Raw genomic sequence first — 20942 nt, 5'->3', positions numbered from 1 at the left:
AGTGATGGAATTTGTTGACCCTTCAGGATGTCTGGTCCTGCCCTATTCAGAGGTTGTATCGTGTAGTGGTATAATGTCAGTTCCAAGGTCTAGCAGCCTGAGTTCAAATCCCCTTACTACCTCTTTCCAGAGGTAGTTCTTTGTATCTGCAACTTCACCTCACTTTTCCTTTACCTTTACATAAGGTTACAAATGAAATGTGGGGCAATAGGGGCACTTACTTCATACATCTGTTGTGAGAATAAAAACAGTTAATATAGTAAATCCTGAAAACTGTGCCTGGCAATAATCAGAGCTCTGTAAGTGTTAGTGGTGATAATGGTAGCAGTTTATAATAACTATGATGTTTATTATGATTTCTCATAATATCACTATTAATTAAAACAATAATAACAAGGGATAAGTACCTAAATGATAGGACATTTAAATAGAAATAAGAAAAAGACAGATTTTGAGGAACTACTGAAAATGAAAAAGCTTAGATGAGACACAGGCTTGAAATCCTGGCCAGCTCCATCTGCAAAGCCTGGTGAACCAGGTCCCCATCTCCTCATGAGGTGCATCAAATCTTTCCTCCCTGAAGGTGAGTTTATTATACATAGGCTACAAAGGTTGATGCTCTAAAACAGTGGACCTAAAACTGTGGTCCCAAGACCAGCAAAAGTAGCATCTGAGAATTTTTAAAAAGAAAAATTTTAGAGCCTTCAACCCCAAATTCTGAATTTAATACTCTGAGGGTGGGGCTTAACAAGCTTTCCAGCTGATTCTGATGAAAAGTAGGGTTTGAAAACCACTGCTCTAAAATCCAAATGTAAAGTTTCTTTTTACGTCAGTTCGAAGGCTTGGGAAAATTCCCGAGGAAAAAGCCATGTATTTTGTCTGTTTTATTCCTATTAGTTGGCACAATGTGGGTGAAGAGTAGATATTCAATAAACACAAAGTTACTACCTATGTGGTCAGAGAGTAGAAGACTGTTAAAACCAGGGAGAGCACTTAGGTCTATATTCAGGTGAAAGAGTTTTGGTAGATGTAGTAATTGAGGAGAGAGAAGGATAGAAAATGGACAAGTGAAGGGACACAAAGAGGGAGGGGGAAGGGAGAGGAAGAGGGAGGAAGAGAGGGACAGAGAGAAGAAAGATTTGTAGTATTCACTTCATGTCACAATATAGATGTGAGAATTTCTCTAAAATAAGCAATCCTTGTAGATCTGTTATATGTCCTATCATTTCATCATCAGACTGATCAACAACATGGCATCAGAAAACCAAACTGGTGTAGAAACATTCTTCCTCCTGGGTCTCTCAGAGGATTCAGAACTGCAACCCTTCCTATTTGGACTATTCCTGACCATTTACCTGGTCATCATGTTGGGGAACCTGCTCATTATCCTGGCCATCAGCTCAGACTCCCACCTCCACACACCCATGTACTCCTTCCTCTCCAATCTGTCCTTCACTGACATCTGTTTCAGCACCACAACGGTCCCCAAGATGCTGGTGAACATCCAGACACAGAGCAAGTCCATCACTTACACAGGCTGCCTCACCCAGGTTTTCTTCGTCTTGATGTTTGCAGGCCTGGAAAATTTTCTCCTTGCAGCAATGGCCTATGACCGCTATGTGGCCATCTGTTATCCACTGAGGTACACGGTCATCATGAACCCCCACCTCTGTGATCTGCTGATTCTACTCTCCTTGTTCATTAGTTTGGTGGATGCACTGCTTCACAGTCTGATGGTGCTGCGGTTGTCCTTCTGCACAGACCTGGAAATCCCCCACTTCTTCTGTGAACTTGCTCAGGTCATCAAACTTGCCTGCTCCAATACCCTCATCAATAACATCTTGGTATATTTAGTAACTGGCATAGTGGGTAGTGTTCCTCTCCTTGGTATTATTTTCTCTTACATTAAAATTGTCTCTTCCATTCCGAGAATACCATCAGCTGATGGAATATATAAAGCTTTCTCTACCTGTGGGTCTCACCTCTCAGTTGTTTTCCTATTCTATGGGACAGCTTTTGGAGTGTACATTAGTTCTGCAGTTACTCATTCTTCCAAGAAGGTAGCAGTAGCCTCAGTGATGTACACTGTGGTCCCTCCAATGATGAACCCATTTATCTACAGCCTGAGGAACAGGGACATGAAGGGGGCCTTGAAGAAACTTCTCTGGAAAACACCTTCTTTTTCTTAGTTGAGTCATCTGCCTTAGGCTTGTGCTTCTATAATGAGTCAAAATGAAAGAATACTTGGTGAATCAGAGCATTAAACTCTTCCAGTAACAAGTTCTTTTTTTACATTTAGATAATAAAAAGTTTTATATGTTTATTAATTTTAAATAATTTTCATATGTGTATGCATGTTTACTTATGCATGCTTCTGTCTTGACACAATTTTTACTTTGATAATTAAGTGTGTTAAGGCATTAATTTATTTTTTATTTTGGTAAATATATGTTTAACAAAATATTTGCCATTTCTACATTTTTTACTTGTACCATTCAGTGACACTTATTACATTCTTCATGTTGTTCAACCATCACCACTATCCATTTTCAAATTTTTTCCATCACTCTTAACTTGGTGTCCCCTAAGAATGAATCTTCCTTTCTATTTTCCTCCTCACTGCTCCTGGTAACCACTAATAAATTTTGGTCTTCATACACTTGCCTATTCTAGGTATTTCATATAGGTGGGTTCATATAATATTTGTCCTTTTGTGACTGACATTTCAATCAGCATAATGATTTCAAGGATCATCCATGTTGTAGTATGTATCAGGACTTTATTACTCTTTATGGGTGAGTAGTATAAGTATTCCATTGTACTACGATATTTTGTTTATCCATTCATCTGTTGATGGGCATTTAGCTTATGGCTATTGTGAATAGTGCTGCAATGAACATTGGTGTACAAGTATCGGTGTTCTTCCTTTCAAATCTTTTGCTACAATCATTATATACCATAGTGACTAACAGCAGTGCAACATAGGTATGGAAACTGAATTTGATTGGTTGCATACTAGGTCTGGTTTCCCTCTAGGTCACCAGATGGCTTCATCACTTGCAGGCATCATATCCCAGAAAGCTGACTATGACTTCTCATTTTTTTTTTAAATAAAGAAGTGACTTTTCCAATGAGTCATTCAGAATACATCATTTCACAGCTTATATGCCTGAATTGGGATGCACAGGCCTCTTCTTAAACTGTTCTCTTTGAGGAGAATGGGATTATTATGATTGAATTTGACAAATCATCTAGAACAGCTGTTCTCCAAACTTAATGTGTATAAGAACTGTAGAGCTTGTTAAAACACAGATTCCTCAGCCTATCCTCAGAGATTTTGGCTCAGTAGTGTGAGGTGAGCCCACTGAGTACAGGAAGCACTCAATGAAATTAGGCTAGTATCATTGTATTCCATATCTAGCCCCCTATTTGGCATTGAAACCTTTCGCTTTCATACAGTTCATAACATTTGCTTTAGCAGTTATCTTTGCTTACCTTAATTTAAATATGTATCAGCATTTTAGGTGAATCTAGTAATATAATCAAATACATAATTACTTAGCATTCAGGCTCAGTCGAATTATCTTTTCCTAACAGTTGATTTGCTATGATTCCTTCTCATGAATTACTTGCTAGCAATGACTTTGAGTTTTTCCTTTATTCCTTGAATCACCCTTTCTGTTTCTTATTCATTTCAGACGAAATCCACATATTAAATGTGTTTGAATAAAGCTAATAGAATCACTGCAATCTTAGAAGGACTCTGCCATGTATAGAAGGCGTTGAATGTGACACTATAGAGAAGCAAGGAGAAAGTTTGCTTTTATTGGGGATCATTATTACATTAAGGAGATAATTCATGGTGAGAATTTTCCCTGGAAAATCAAGTGAATGCCCAGAGAGACTTCTGTTCTGGTCATCACTGGGTTCCATTATGTTTGGCTCAACATCTAGGGACAGATCTCAGACTAACATCTTAGGTCTTTGCTAGGGCACTGGTTCACTATATGATGGCCTTAAACCACCTGCAGCATCTTGGGCCTTTGTTAAAGCTGCAGCTTCCTGGACCTCCTTCAAAGACTGCTAACTGAACCATGGGGATAAGTCCCTAGGAAAAGTATGGTTAACAAGACCCTTGTGAAATAGTGATGAGCGCTACATTCTGGAACTATAGTTTTAATACTAGAAGGTATTTAAAATATAGTGTATGAAAGATCTGTTTTCAATTTTGTTTGTGAAATATATCATATGTAAAAAGTGTGTGTAATGCATCTGTAATTCTTATAGAATATTCATGTAATAAAAACACATACTCACAATCTAAATTGAAAAATTGACATTTACAGTCATCTTAGAATCCCCCATAGACCCTCCCAATCTAATCACCCTCTCTTTCCCAGAAGTAACCACTATCCTGAATTTTGTATTTATTTTATTTACTGTTCCTTATATTGGGTTGAACTCTATGAAATTGCCAGCATTTCACTGTTTTTGATCTATATAACTGACATTTTCATGTGTTTCAACGTATTAGTTTTCCCACATCTATGTATATCCCTTTCCTCCACCTCATAAATGGTATCAATGAAAAACCAACTGCTAACACTGTACTTAATGGATTGGGTGATTTCTTCTAGGTTCAGGAGCAAAAAAGGCTGTCCACTCTTTCTACTTCTATTCAACTAGTGGTGGAGGTTCTAGCTGGTGCAATTATAAAAAAAAATAAATAAATAGAAAAGAAATACGAGGTACTCAAATGGGAAAGAAAGAACTAAAACCTGTATTTGCAGATGACATTAGAGATGACATAGACAAAATTCTAAAGAATCCATCAAAAACGATTTGGACTAATAAATATGCTCAGCAAAGTTGGAGAACACAAGATCAATATGCAAAAATCAATTGTATTTCTATGTACTTGCGATGAAGAATCCAAAAATGAACTTAAGGGAAAAACTCAATTTACAAAAGCAGCAAAAAGAATAAAATACTTAGGAATGAATTTAATAAAAGAAGTATAAGATACATACTGAAAAGTTAAAACATTGTTGAAATAAATTTAAGACAATCTAAATAATTAGAAAAAATATGCCATGTTCATGAATTGGAAAAACTTAACATTGTTGAAATGACAATATTCTCCAAACTAATCTACAGATTAAACACAGACTCTCTCAGAATTCCGAATTATTTCTTTACAAAAATTGATAAACTGATTCTAAATTCATATGGAATTACAGGGGACACAGAATAGACAAAACAATCTTGAAAAAGAACAACGTAGGAGAACTCACACTTCTTGATCTCAAAACTTACTAAAAAGCAATGGTAATTAAGATAGTGTGGTACTGGCACAAGGATAGACATATAGATCAATGGATTAGAATTAAGAGTCTAGAAATAAATCCATATATATTTGATCAACTTATTTCAATAAATGTGCCAAGATCATCCAGTGAGGATATAATAGTCTTTGACAAATGGTACTAGGACAAATGAATAGCCACATGCAAAAATATAAAGTAGGATTCTACTTCAAACAAGATAAAAAAAGAAAAGTAACTGAAAATGGATCAAAGACCTAAATGTAAGAGTTAAAACTGTGAAATGCTTAGAAAATGTAAGGGTAAATCTTGACCTTGGAATTGACAAAAGATTCTTAGAAATGACACCAAAAGCACATGCAACAAAAGAAAAAAAATACATAAATTGGATTTAAAATGTTGTGCTTCAAAAGATACCATCAAAGAAGTGAAAAGACAACCCATAGAATTAGAGAAAATATTTACAAATCATATATATTTCATATATTTTTATTCAAACTAAAAAGACAATTAACAAAATGAACAAAGGACTTGAATAGACATTCCTACAAAGAAGAACTGCACAGGAAAATATACTCAGCATCATTAGTCATCAGGCAAATGCAAATTGAAACTTCAGTGTAATACTACTTCAAACCCACTAGGATATAGTCTATTAAAAAAAGAAGAAAATAACAAGGGTTGGCAAAGATGTGGAGAAATAGGAACTCTTATACATTGTGGATGGAAAAGTGAAATGGTGCAGCCATTTTGGAAAATATTCTGGTAGTTCCTAAAATCATTAAACATAGAGTTACCATATGACCCAGTAATTTCACTCCTAGGTATTTGTGGGTCATGATTTTCAGTGGTTTGGCAGTTGTATGATGTTGTGATCACCTCGATGATGGGATCTGCTGTGAGTAGCCAATCAGTTGGAAGGGAGTTTCCTTGGGTGTGTGGCCTACATTGAATATAAGTGGACATTCTAGCAAAGCTCATGAGCTTTTTGCTCATGCTGGCTCCTGCAGCTTGTTGTTGTTCGTCTGACCTACTGTTCTTGGAAATTGAGCTTGCAGCTTATCTGCAGTCTTGCCTGCCAATCTTGGGATTCATTGATCTTTGCAGCCTGTGAGCCACAGCCATGCTCTCTGACCTGCTAATCTTGGGTTGGCTAATCCCTTGGGCTATATGATCTAGCTGATCCAATGGTGCTTGAAGTGTCAGTGGCACACAGAGATGCTGTTTGGAGTCTTTGGCAGGCCCCTATTGGTGAATTACAGTGCAGACCCTTAGAATTTTGGAGCAAAGTCCTGCCATCCTGTGCAGATAACTACACTCCTTTTGAGAAACAGCTTTTGGCTTGTTACCGGGCCTTAGTAGAGACTGAATGCTTAACCACGGCACACCAAGTCACCATGTGCCCTGAGCTGCTCATCATGAACTGGGTGTTGTCTGACCCACAAAAGTCATAAAGCTGAACATACACAGCAGCATTCCATCCTTAAATGGAAGTGATATATACGAGATTGGGCCCAAGCAGGACCTGAAGGCACAAGTAAGTTGCATGAAGTGGCCCAAATGCCCATGGTCTCCATTCCTCTCACACTACCTTCCATCTCCCAGTCTGCATCTACGGCCTCATGGGGAGTTCCTTATGATCAATTTACTGAGGAAGAGAATACTCATGGCTGGTTTACAGATGGTTCTGCGTGATATGCAGGCACCACTTGAAAGTGAACAGCCACAACACTCCACGCCCTTTCTGGGGCCTCTCTGTAGGACAGTGGTGAAGGGAAATCCTCCCAATGGGCACAAATATGAATCTCTTCCAGTCAGTTGGCCAGGTAGCTGTCTTCTAAATTTCTTGATATAGATGAGTGAGCACCTTCAGTGTTGCATCCTTTAGTTGAAACATCTCAACTGATATTCTGTCAATTCCTGGAGCCTTGTTTTTTGCCAATGTCTTCAGTGCAGCCTGGACTTCATCCATCAGTGCCTTTGGTTCTTGATCATACGCTACCTCCTGAAATGATTGAACATCAACCAATTCTTTTTGGTACAGTAAATCTAAATCTGTGTATTCCTTCCATCTTCTTTTGAGGCTTCCTGCATTGTTGACTATTTTGCCAATAGAATATTTCCAAATCCTTCACTACTGCAACTTGAGGCTTGAATTTTTTCTTCAGTTCTTTCAGCTTGAGAATTGCCAAGAATGTTCTTCCCTTTTGGGAAGCCACCATAAAACCATTTGCAGACAAGTTGACCTCTGACTCACGACAATCCTCATGTGTGTAAAAGTAGAACTGTGTTCCATAAGATTTTCAATAGACTATTTTTTTCAGAAGTAGCTTGCCAGGCCTTTCTTCCAAGGCACCTCTGGGCATACTTGAACTGTGAAACTTTTGGCTAGCATTCGAGCACCTTAATCATTTGTACCACCAAAGACTCCAGAATCCCGTAGCAGTCCCACCGATGGTGAAAACAAAAAATGTCTTCATCATTGCCACATGTTCCCTGGGGAACAATTTGTCTCAGGTTGAAAACCACTGTCTTTGATCTTTCTGCCTCAATTCACAGTTGTTGTTAGGTGCTGTTGCCATCGAGTCGGTTCCCACTCATACAACACAGTCAAATACCTTTGCATAGTTAATAAAAGACAGGTAAACATCTTTCTGGAATTCTCCGCTTTCAGCCAAGATCCATCTGACATCAGCAGTGATATCCTTGGTTCCAATTCCTCTTCTGAATCCAGCTTGAATTTCTGACAGTTCCCTGTCAACGTACTGTTGCAATCATTTTGAATTATCTTCACCAAAATTTTACTAGCACATGATATTAATGATATTGTTCAATAATTTCTGCATTGTGTTGGATGATCTTTATTTAGAATAGGCACAAATATGGTTCTCTTCCAGTTGGTTGGCCAAATTTCTTGGCAAAAATGAGTGAATGCTTCCAGCATTGCGTCCATTTATTGAAACTTCTCAATTGGTATTCCCTCAACTTATGGAGCCTTGTTTTTCACCAATGCCCTCAGTGCAGACAGGTTGAATAAATATGGTGAAAGGATGCACCCCTGATGCACACCTTTCTTGATTTTAAACCATGCAGTAACCCCTTGCTCTGTTTCAGTAACTGCTTCTTTGTCTGTGTACAGGTTTGCAAGAGCACAATTAAGTGTTCTCAACTCGCTAGAGAGCTTTATATTCAGGAATGTCTGCATATTTAACAAAGGACGAATCATTTAAAAGCTAGCTAACCATTTCTAGTGAGCCTACTCTGAATTCCTGGGGTTCAGCCTAGACTGACACCCAAGTGTATTCGTACTCCATATGTAAAATCATTACTGAAGGTACTCCCAGGAGGTGGGATCCACCCAGCAGTGCTGCAGAAGAAAGGTCTGGTGATCTGCCTCTGTAAAGTTTACAGCCAAGATAACTCTATAGAGCAATTCCACTCTGTAACATATGGGGTCACCATGAGTTGGAATCGACTTGATGACAATGGGTTTAGCTTTTTTTTTTTTTGGCAGGGGGCTCCCAGGGACAGGATGTCCCTCTGTGAATGGATAAAAATCACCCACAAACCGGTCATGTCCCATGGTTTATTGCTCGAGTATACCTGCACCCACAGTTTTAATACCACATGCCTTTGGTGAACATTGTAGTCACATTATAAGTCTTGTTCCAGCACAGAGAAGATGAGCCCTTTTGCGTGGGAAAACACAGCTCTTCTCTGCATTATAATCTGACTAATTGTGTGTGTCTAATGGAATCTCTTTCTCTTCCACAGAAAATAGACATATATATTCAGAATGAGTTCAGGTTAGACAACTCAAGACCCCAGTCAATAAAAAGGAAAATAAATTTCCCTTTATGAAATAGGAGAGTAACACTAAGCCATTCAACCCTGGCATTTCTTATTAAACAAAAACTTTATCTTATTATTTACCCCATAAAAGGCAGTGCTCCCCCATCAGTTCTTTCAGTCTTTATTTTTAAATAATTTTAGATGCACGTAGAAGTTGCAAAAATAGTACCAAGATTGTGTACCTTTTACCAATCATCCTCCAATGATAATGTAATTATTCATAAACCCTTTGCCTTTGAGTTGATTACCACTCATAGTGACCCTATAGGACAAGTATAATTGCCCCATAGGGTTTCCAAGGAATGGCTGGTGGATTCGAACTGCCGACCTTGTAGTTAGCAGCTTTTAACCACTGGGCTACCAGGGCTCCTAATCTTTCTTAATCATAGTGTATTATCAAAGTCAGGAAATTGACATTGGAGTGATACTATTAATAAATAGTATTACAGTATTAAAATAGTATTAAACTACAGACTTTTTTGGGATTTAACCAGAGTTCCCTTTTGAGGGAGGACAGACACGAAGCTCCCTGTTTGCCTCTTTTGTTGTCTAGGAAAACCCTCCTGCTGGGTGGCTTTGTTCCTCAGTGGACACAGAAAAGACAAACTTCATGCATTCACACTGAATCAGATGAAACCCTTAGTCTAATGAAAGCCTCAATGCATTAAAAGAGGAAGTAACTACGTTAAGACATGTGAACAATTGATCTCTTCCCAATGTCAAAGTGCAACACCCAACATGCATTAAAAAAAAAAAAGAAAAGAATCACTCCAGCGCACCACTTTCTATGCTAATCCAAAAACATTCCAATGCAGGCATTTCTTTTCTTCCTTAATTTCATAGCACAGCTTTTAGAAAAACCTGGGGGTGCTCTTGAAAATCCCAATGCTAGAGCCCCACATCAGATCATTTAAATTAAAACCTTGGGTGGTTTTTATATATTTATGATGCCAGGACAAGTACTTTCGAAAGTTCCCTCAATGATTCCATGGGACAGTCAAGACTGAGAATCGCTCTAACAGATTCTGCAATGAAAAGACTCAAGTTGATATGATCTGAAATGAATAAAGAGCTGCAGAGGGATTCAGACTTCCCACTGAGACTCAAATCCAGGTTACTCTTCCTTTGTGAGACTCAGGGACGAAGAGGTCTGCTTTTTGCTTACAACTGCCCTCCAAGGTTGTTCTGATTAGCTCCCTTCCCCTGTCAAAGAAAAGAACTAGACAAAGAAAAGGAGGGGACAATGACAGAGCACTTGTCACTTATCACCAAGTGGCACTAATTGTCAGAGAAGTTTTACATTCATTTTTTTTTTTTAAATAGGTCTTTCCCTTATACTCCTGGCCTCTACCTGTCTAGTCTTAGTCCTTGTCACACTATAATCAGACCTGAAAGAAGAAAGTCAACACAGGAGAAAGCCCAACAAAGGAGTTTAAGCTTCTTATATACAAATATAATTACCAGAAGGTAGATTTGAGTGTGGGTTTCTATAACACCCAATAAGAATACATAGTGAGAACTGAAAAGAATATACTGAGAACAAAAAAAGTTACTTAGATATTTCTTCTAGGAAATATTTGCTCCTAGAAAGTAAGACGGTGAACCAACAAAACATAGTTATCAAGGCTAATAACTAACTCATTAAGACTCACTTCAAGACATTAGCTTTATTGTGTCAATCAACTCATAACTATTATGTCATAAACTCTGCTACATTCCAATTAGTTTCTGTCTTTCAGATTCCACATTAAAATCACCCAGCCTTGGCACCAACCAAACTAGTTGCCATGGCGTTGATTTGATTTATGGCAACCCCATGTGTTTCAGAATAGAACTGTGTTCCGTAGAGTTATCACGGTTGTGAGGTTTCAGAAGAAGATCGTTGGGCCTTTCTTCCAAGGCACCTCAGAATAGGTTCGAACTGCCATCCTTTTGGTTAATAGCCTGGTTGTCTTAGTTATCTAGTGCTACTATAACAGAAATATCACTAGTTGATGGATTTACAAACAGAAGGTTATTCTCTCACAGTTTAGGAAGCTAGAAGTCCCAATTCAGGGTGCCAGCTCCCAGGGAATGCTTTCTCTGTCTTTTGGTTCTTGGTGAATGTCCTTGTCATCAACCTTCCCCTGGTCTAGGAGGTTCTCAGTACAGGGACCCTGGGTCCAAAGGACTTGCTCGGCTCCTAGTGCTACTTTCTTGGTGGTGTAAGGCCCCTCTCCTCTTCTCTCTTTTATATCTCAACAGAGATTGACTCAATATACATCCTAATCCTGTAGATTGAGTACTGCCTCATTAGCATAACTGCCTCTAATCCTGCCTCATTAACATCTTAGAGGTTAGGATTTACAACACATTGGATAATTCATCAGATCACAAAATACTGGACAACCACACTATACTGAGAATCATGGCCTAGCCAAGGTGATACACATTTTGGGGGGACATAATTCAATCCATAACACCAGTGCTTAACCATTTGCACCACCTAGGAACTCTGCCCAGGCACTAAAACCCTATAAATATCTTCCCCTGATTCACCACTCTGAGACACTATGGAGATTCTGTCAAAATGGTGCTTCCCATTGCTGCAGTAGGTCTAACAGACTTAGCATGTTTGTTCAACAGGGTTTTCTGGTGGTCTTTTGGGGAGCCAATAGCTGACAATAGCTTTAAGATTACTGGTTACATTATAACTTTAAAAATCCATGTCATTCAAAGAGATTTCTACAAACTAACATAGAAAATCTAATAGTGACAAAATTCTGAACAGGTATGAATCTAAAATGTGGGACCTTCATTCTAGTATGAGTTAAGAGATACATTTTCACTGTCTTCAAACCAAAGATCTTATAAACATTCTGTATCTAACTATATGTGGCTACATGGCTGAATTCTTATTTCCCTACTGCCCTTGTATCAACGACCACCAACAGTATTTTATTCTGTCCAAAATTTTTCACCAATAGCTGCTAAATAACTACTTTCACTCTTTGGTTTTAGCCAGAGTAAACCAATTAATACAGAGCCTATTATTTTCTCTTTCTGTTACATGAGTCAGCAAACTTCCTTTATTAATTAGTCCAGTTTGAATTGTATTTTTCATTACATGTCTCCAGAAGTTTCCTACTCACTTTGATAATATGAAGATATTGAAATAAAAACATGCATCATCAAAAGAAGATATGCCTAAAGATTGGCCTAAGAATGTACAAATACATCTAAGAATAGAAAGTCCAGAAACAGGTCTCAGTATGCACGTGAATTCAATATACAATCAAAGTAATATTTCAATGAACTGAATAAAATCTGTATACTGTGCTAATATCTATCTCATAGTCCCTTGGTGGTACAAACAGTTAATGCACTCGTCTGCTAGCTGAAAGTTTGGAGGTTCAAGGAACACAGACGCAGCTCAGAAGAAAGGCCTAGTGATCTGCTTTAAAAAAATCAGCTATTAAAACACAGTTCTACTCTGACATACATGAGATCACCATGAATATTTATACAGGCTTACCAATTGTATTCTAAAATCTGTATTATATTATTTTTATTATGTAAAAACCTATTTGGAATTTATCTTTGAACATGACGTTGGTAGGGGTCCAATTTTATTTTCACCTTAACAGATACCAATTCCAGTTGCTACTGAGTCAATACCAACTCAAGGCAATGTCGTGTGTTAGAGTAAAACCGTGCTTCATAGAGTTTTCAATGGCTGACTTTTTGAAAATTATTCATCATTTTCACTGGCCAGTTTTTTCAGAAGTAGACTGCCAGGTCCTTCTTCTTTGTCTGTCTTAGTCTGGAAGCTCCACTGAAACCTGTCCACCAATTTAGAGAATTTAGAGACCAACTCAAGAATTGATTTGACACACTGAACACTAATGACAAAAGACCAGATGAGTTGTGGAATAACATAATACATGAAGAAAGCAAGAGGTCATTAAAAAGACAAGAAAGAAAAGACCAAAATGGATGTCACACGAGACTATGAAACTTGCTCTTGAAGGTAGAGTAGCTAAAGCAAATGGAAGAAATGTTGAAGTAAAAGAACCAAAGATTTCAAAGGGCAGCTCGAGAAGACAAAGTGAAATATTACAACAAAATGTGCAAAGACCTGGAGATAGAAAACCGAAAGGGAAGAACATGCTTGGCAATTCTCAAGCTGAAAGAACTGAAGAAAAAATTCAAGCCTCGAATTGGAATACTGAAGGTTTCTATGGGAAAAATATTAAATTACAATGGAAGGGTCAAAAGAAGATGGAAGGAATACACAAAGTCACTGTGCCAAAAGGAATTGGTCAATGTTCAACCATTTCAGGAGGTAGCAAATGATCAAGAACTGACGGTACTGAGGGAAGAAGTCCAAGCTGCACTAAGGGCATTGTCAAAAAACAAGGCTCACAAGGAATCGACAGAATATCAACTGAGATATTTCAACAAATGGATGCAGCACTGAAAGCACTCACTTGTCTATGCCAAGTAATTTGGAAGAGAGCTACCTGGCCAACTGACTGGAATAAATCCATACTTGTACCCATTCCAAAGAAGGGTGATCCAACAGAATGTGGAAATTATAGATAAATATCATTAATATTACACACAAGTAAAATTTTGCTGAAGATAATTCAAAAGCAGGTGCAGCAGTACATTGACAGGGAACTGCCAGAAATTCAAGGCGGATTCAGAAGAGGACCTGGAATGAGAGATATCCATGCTGATGTCAGATTGATCTTGGCTGAAAGCAGAGAATACCAGAAAGATATTTACCTGTCTTTTATTGACTATGCAAAGGAATTCAAGAATTTGTGTGGATCATAACAAATTATGGGTAACACTGCAAAGAATGGGAATTTCAGAACACTTTGTTGTTCTTATGAGGAATCTGTACTTAGATCAAGAGGCAGTTGTTCAAATAGAATAAGGGGATACTGCATTGGTTTAAAATCAGGAAAGGTTTGCATGAGGGTTGTATCCTTTCACCATACTTATTCAATCTGTATGCTGAGCAAATAATCCAAGAAGCTAGACTATGAAGAAGAACTCGAGAGAGGGATTGGAGGAAGACTAATTAACAACCTGTGTTATGCAGATGACACAACCTTCCTTGCTGAAAGTGAAGAGGACTTGAAGTACTTACTGATGAAGATCAAAGACCATAGCCTTCAGTATGGTTACATCTCATCATAAAGAACACAAAAATCCTCACAACTGAACCAATAAGCAACATCATGATAAAAGGAGAATAGATTGAAGCTGTAAAGAATTTCATTTTACTTGGATCCACAACCAACACACATGGAAGCAGCAGTCAAGAAATCAAACGAAGCATTGCATTGGGCAAATCTGCTGCAAAAGACTTCTTTAAAGTGTTAAAAACAAAGATTTCACCGTAAGTACTAAGGTGCGCCTGATCCAATCCATGGTGCCTTATATGCATGTGAAAGCTGGACAATGAATAAGGAAGACCAAAGAAGAATTGACACCTTTGAATTATGATGTTGGTGAAGAATATTGACTATACCATGGACTGCCAGAAGAATGAACAAATCTATCTAGGAATAAGTACAGCCAGAATGCTCCTTAGAAGCCAAGATGGCAAGTCTTCGTCTCACATACTTTGGACGTGTTATCAGGAAAGATCAGCCCCTGGAAAAGGACATCATGTTTGGTAAAGTAGAGGGTCAGCAGAAAAAAGGTGGACCCTCAAGGATATGGACTGACACAGTGGCTACAACAATGGGCTTAAGTATAATGGCAATCATGAGGATGGTGCAGGACAGGGCAGTGTTTCATTCCATTGTACCTAGGGTGGCTATGAGTCGAAATCGACTCAACAGCACCGAACAACAAAAAACATATAAATAATTTTTGTGTTGTGGAGCAAGAGATGGTATCTAGCAACTATAAGTTTAAATATGAATATATTTGACTATATGTAAATTAATATATTTAGTATAGGAAAATGTAAACAAATATAATGAGACAAAGTAAAGTCTGGGAAAATTAGAATGACTGATAAAGGGTTAATATCTACAGTGTCCAATAATTCCAAAGATTGGTCAGAAAATGATGACCAAATACAAAAAATATCCAAAGAACATAAACATGCAAATCACATTAGAACAAATCCACATGGCAAATAAATGTCTGAAAATGAAATAGAAAATGCAAACTAAAATACTTTTCAGATTATATAAAGAACTCATGTGAATCAATTTAAAAAAAGCCATCTAATAGAAAAAATGGACAAAAATATTAATAGACTGTTCATATATAAGAAAATACAGATGGACAATAAACGTGAAATTACAGTAACCAGCAAATGCAAATTAAAACAACAATGGGAGATTGTATTTTGACCTATCACATTGGCAGAAGTTAGACTGTTAACACCCACTGCTGGGAAGTGGTAACTCTAAAATATTGCTGTCAAGAATTTTTATAGCCTTTCTGGAAAACAATATAGCTTTGGTCATTAAAATATACCATTGGACACAGAAGTCTCAATCTTTAGGATCTGTCCTCTGAGACCGGAAATTTCATATCTACAAAGATAATTATTGTACTGTTTGTGGAGGGAGCAAGAAGGAGAATGAAGACAATGCAAATGCTCATTTGGGCAATGATTAAATAGATTGTAGCATATTCATTCCCTGCAATATTATTTGACCATAAAAAAGGTTTAAACAGACCCTGGTGGTGCAGTGGTTAAGGCTGCTCTGTGGGACAAAGATGTGGCAGTCTGCTTCTGTAAACATTATAGCCTTGGAAACCCTGTGGAGCAGTTCTACTCTGTCCTATAGGGTAGCTATTGCTTTGTGGGTTTGGTTTTTAAGTTTTGAAAGTGGTATGTTGTTAAATGCTTAACAATTGACACTATTTGCCTCCACCCCATGCCACTGAGCTCAAATCTCGTATGTACTATCACCAATCTGTGTAACCTTGGGCAAGTTAGTGAGTCTTGCTGAGCCTCTGTTTGTGTGCTTGTTTTCATCTGTGAAATGGAGATAATAAAATCTGCAAATAGGGTTGCATTAAATAAGAGCTCAATAAGTGATGTATATGTTTACGTATTTATCCCAATTCAAGGCAATCTGGCTTGGTGCCTTTGACTTTATGGAGAAAATTGCTCTCATATTTTTTTTCTAAAATAAAAATCTAGCTTTTTTTCTGTAATGAAAGCAATTACTAGTAGAAAGATTTGTGGTTCAAACCCACCCAGAGGCACCTTGGAAGGTAGGCCTGGTGATCTGCTTCTGAAAGATCATGGCCTTCAAAACCCTGTGGAACAGTTCTACTCTGCAAAGGTGGGGTCACCATTAGTCAGAATCCACTCAAGGGCAACGAACAATTAACAACAATGTTAATACGAACACCTGTTGAGTACTTACTATGTGCCAGGCATCATTCCAAGTGTTTTAAACACTTTAATTCTTGTGTTCCTCGCAACAACCACACAACAATCAGTATCTCACAATTATTGCATTGGTGTTTCCAGTTCTCTATGCTTGGAACCTATATTCACCAAGAAGTTTTCAGATATTTCCTTAGCAAGTAAACATTTCTACCGGGGTCAGAATGCGCTGGTTATCTGATTTAATAATTACTGTATTTGGAGATGATGATTCAGAGAGTAAAGGAATAAATTGCCATGTAGTTATGAAAAGATTCTTAACCTCAATCATTACCAAACCCAAACCCATTGCCTTTGAGTCGATTCCAACTCATAGCGACCCTGTAGGACAGAGTAGAACTGCCTCATAGGGTTTCCAAGGAGCAGCTGGTGGATTCGAACTGATGATCTTTTGGTTAGCAGCCAAATGCTTAACCACTGCACCATGAGGGCTCCAATCATTAGGGGGGTGTAAATGAATTCTGCACCGAAATATCATCTCCCATCCATCAGATTGGCAAAAATCCAAAGTTTATGATCAAACCCTTTTGCAAGATAAGTAAACAGATATGCTAAATTGTTACTGGAGAGAATGAAAAATCTTACCACCTATTAGAAGGTTATTTGGCGATACTTAGCAAACTTAACCAGAATGCTCCTTAGAAGGAAGGATGGCGAGACTACGTCTTACATACTTTGAACATGTTGTCAGGAGGGATCAGTCCCTGGAGAAGGACTTCATGTTTGGTAAAGTACAGGTTCAGCGAAAAAGAGGAAGACACTCAACGAGATGGACTGACACCAGGGCTGCAACAAGGGACTCAAGCATAACGATTGTGAGCAGTGTTTCGTTCTGTGGCACATAGGGTCGCTATGAGTCGGAACCGACTTGATGGCACCTAACAACAACAGCAAACTTACATGTATAATTCTTGTGATGTTCTCAGATCACCCATTATGTATGTATCTATAATGCTTTTTACATCCTCATGTTTTCATAACGCTTTTAAACACGTACATATAAGTCACTATTAGATATATTTCTGAAAGGTGATCCAACAGAATGAGGGTATTACCAAATAATATCATTAATATTATGCACAAGCAAAATTTTGCTAAAGATAATTCAAAAGCAGTTGCAGCAGCACATCGACAGGAATTTACCAGAAATTCAAGCCCTATTCAAAGGAGGATGTGGAACCAGGGATATCATTGCTGCTGTCAGATGGATCCTGGCTGAAAGCAGAGAATATCAGAAAGATGTTTACCTGTGTTTTGTGACTAGGCAGAGGCATTCAACTGTGTGGATCATAAAAAATTATGGATAACCTTGCAAAGAATGGGAATTCCAGAGCACTTAATTGTGCTCATGCAGAACCTGTACATAGAGGAAGAGGAGGTCGTTAGAACAGAAAAAGGGAAAACTGTGTTGTTTAAAAGCAGGACAGATGTGCGTCAGAGCTGTGTCCTTTCACCATACTTATTCAACCTGTATGCTGAACAAATAATCTGAGAAGCTGGACTTTATGAAGAACTCGGGATCAGGATTGGAGGAAGTGTCAGCAACCTGTGATATACAGATGACACAACCTTGCTTGCTGAAAGCGAAGAGGACTTGAAGCACTTACTGATGAAGATCAAAGACTATAGCCTTCAGTATGGATTACACTTTAACATAAAAAAACAAAAATCCTCACAACTGGACCAATAAGCAACAACATGGTAAATGGAGAAAAGATTGAAGTTGTTAAGATTCCATTTTACTTGGACCTACAATCAACACCCATGGAAGCAGCAGTCAAGAAATCAAATGACAAAGCACCTCTTTAAAGAGTTGAAAAGCCAAGACGTCACTTTAAGGACTAAGGTGTGCTTGACCCAAGCCAAGGTGTTTTCATTCACTTCATATGCCTACGAAAACTGGGCAATGAATAAGGAAGCCCGAAGAATTGTTGCCTTTTAATTATGGTGTTTGGTGAAAATTATTGAATATACCATGGACTGCTAGAAGAACAAACAAGTCTGTTTTGGAAGAAGTGCAGCCAGAATGCTCCTTGGAAGCGAGGATGGCGAGACTTCATCTCATGTACTTTGGATATCTTATCAGAAGGGTTCAGTCCCTGGAGAAGGACATCATGCTTGGTAAGGTAGAGGGTCAGAGAAAAAGAGGAGGACCCTCAATGAGATGGATGGACATAGTGGATGTTCAAGCATAGCAGTGCTTGTGAGGATGGCACAGCACTGGGCAGTGTTTCTTTCTGTTGTACATAGTATTGCTATGAGTCAGAATTGACTGGATGGCACCTAAGAACAACAACACTTGATGATATTATGCAATAATTATTAATGTTTTAAAGTGGGAGAATGGTATTGTGGTCACATTTTTTTTGAATACAGGAAAAGAAAAAAACATATTCTTTTTTGTACTTTAGATGAAGGTTTACAAAATAGTTTCTCATTAAACAGTACACATATTGTTTTATGACAATGGTTAACAACCCACAACCTGTTGACACTGTCCCTTCTCAACCTTGGGTTCCCTATTACCAGTATTCCTGTCCCCTCTTGCCTTCTAGTCCTTGTCCCTGTACTGTTATGCCCCATTAGTCTCGTTTTGTTTTATGGGGCTGTCTAATCTTTGGCCGAATGGTGAACCTCGGGAGTGACTTCATTACTGAGCTAAAAGGGTGTCTGGGGGACAGACACTCAGGGTTTCTCCAGTATCCTTCAGGCCAGTAAGTCTGGTCTTTTTTTGTGAGTTAGAATTTTGTTCTACATTTTTCTCCAGCTCTGTCCAGGACCCTCTGTTGTGATCCTGGTCACAGCACTCAGTGGTGGTGGCCAGGGACCATCTGGTTGTACTGGATTCAGTCTGCTAGAGACCATAGTTGTTGTGGGCCATTAGTCCTTTGGACTAATCTTTCCCTTGTATCTTGTTTTCTTCATTATCTCTTGCTCCCGAAGGGGTGAGACCAGTGGAGTATCTTAGATGGCTGCTCATAGGCTTTTAAGACCCCACACACTACTCACCAAGGTAGAATGTAGAACATTTTCCTTATAAACTGGTTTATGCCAGTTGAGCTAGATGTTCCCAGAGACCATGGTCCCCACAGCCCTTTGTCCAGAAGTTCAGTCCCTCAGGGAGTTTGGATGTGTCTACGGAGCTTCCATGACCTTTCCTTGTACAAGTTGTGCTGGCTTCCCCACTATTGTGTACTGTCTTACCCTTCACCAAAGTTACCAATTATCTATTGTCTAGTATTTCCCCCCACCCTTCCCATCCCTTGTAACCAACAAAGATTGTTTCTCTGTGTGTAAACTTTTTCATGAGTTTTTACAGTAGAGGTCCCATACAGTATTTGTCCTTTTGTGATTGACTTATTTCACTCAGCATGATGTTCCAGTTTGATCTATGCTATGAGATGCTTCACAGATTCATGATTGTTCTTTATCATTGCATAATAGTCCATTGTGTGTATGTACCATTGTTTATCTATTCATCTGTTGATGGTCATCTAGGTTGTTTCCATCTTTTTGCTATTGTGAACAACGCTACAATGAACATGGGTGCACATATGTCTGTTCGTGTGAAGGCTCTTATTTCTCTAGGATATGTTCCTAGGAGAGAGATTGCTGGATGGTATTTCTATTTCTAGCTTTCTAAGGAAACCCCATATCATTTCCCAAAATGGTTGTATCATTTTGCATTCCCACCAGCAGTGCATAAGAATTCCGATCTCTCCACAGCCTCTCCAGTATTTATTTCCACTTTTTTTTATTTGTGCCAGTAATGTTGGGGTGAGATGGTATCTCATTGTGGTTTTAATTTGCATTTCTCTAATGGCTAGTGATCGCCAGCATTTCCTCATGTGTCCGTTGGCTGCTTGAATGTCTTCTTTGGTGAAGTGTCTGTTCATTTCCTTTGCCCAATTTTTAATTGGATTGTCTTTTTGTTGTAGAGGTGTTGGATTTTCTTGTAGATTATAGAGATTAGATCTTTGTCTGACTTGTAATGTCCAAATTTTTTCCCAGTCTGTGTAGGTTCTCCTTTTACTCTTGTGGTGAAGTTTTTTGATGAGCATAATTGTTTGATTTTTAGAAGATCCAAGTTATCTAGCTTATCTTTTGGAGTTTGTGTGTCGTTGGTTATGGTTTGTATACTGTTAATGCCGTATATTAGAGCCTCTAGCGTTGATCCTATTTTTCCTTCTATGAACTTTATAGTTTTTGGCTTTATATTTAGGTCTTTGATCCATTTTGAATCAGTTTCCATATATGGTGTGAGGTATGGGTCCTGTTTCATTTTTTTTGCAGATGGCTATCCAGTTTTGCCAGCACCATTTGTTAAAAAGACTGTCTTTTCCCCATTT

At 38.3% G+C, this 20942-nt stretch overlaps 1 protein-coding gene across 1 annotated transcript; it reads left to right on the top strand.

Annotated features, from left to right (window-relative positions):
* Window positions 1–1214: 1214 nt before the first annotated feature.
* On the top strand, window positions 1215–2189 carry LOC101354515 (olfactory receptor 7G3-like). The gene has a single exon (XM_004378575.3). It carries the CDS (start codon window positions 1215–1217, stop codon window positions 2187–2189), a length of 975 nt encoding a protein of 324 aa, XP_004378632.2.
* The last annotated feature ends 18753 nt before the right edge of the window (window positions 2190–20942 follow it).

Source organism: Trichechus manatus, unplaced genomic scaffold, assembly GCF_000243295.1.
Source record: "Trichechus manatus latirostris isolate Lorelei unplaced genomic scaffold, TriManLat1.0 scaffold00057, whole genome shotgun sequence".
Classification (NCBI taxonomy): domain Eukaryota; kingdom Metazoa; phylum Chordata; class Mammalia; order Sirenia; family Trichechidae; genus Trichechus; species Trichechus manatus.
This window is presented reverse-complemented; position numbering and strand designations above follow the sequence as displayed.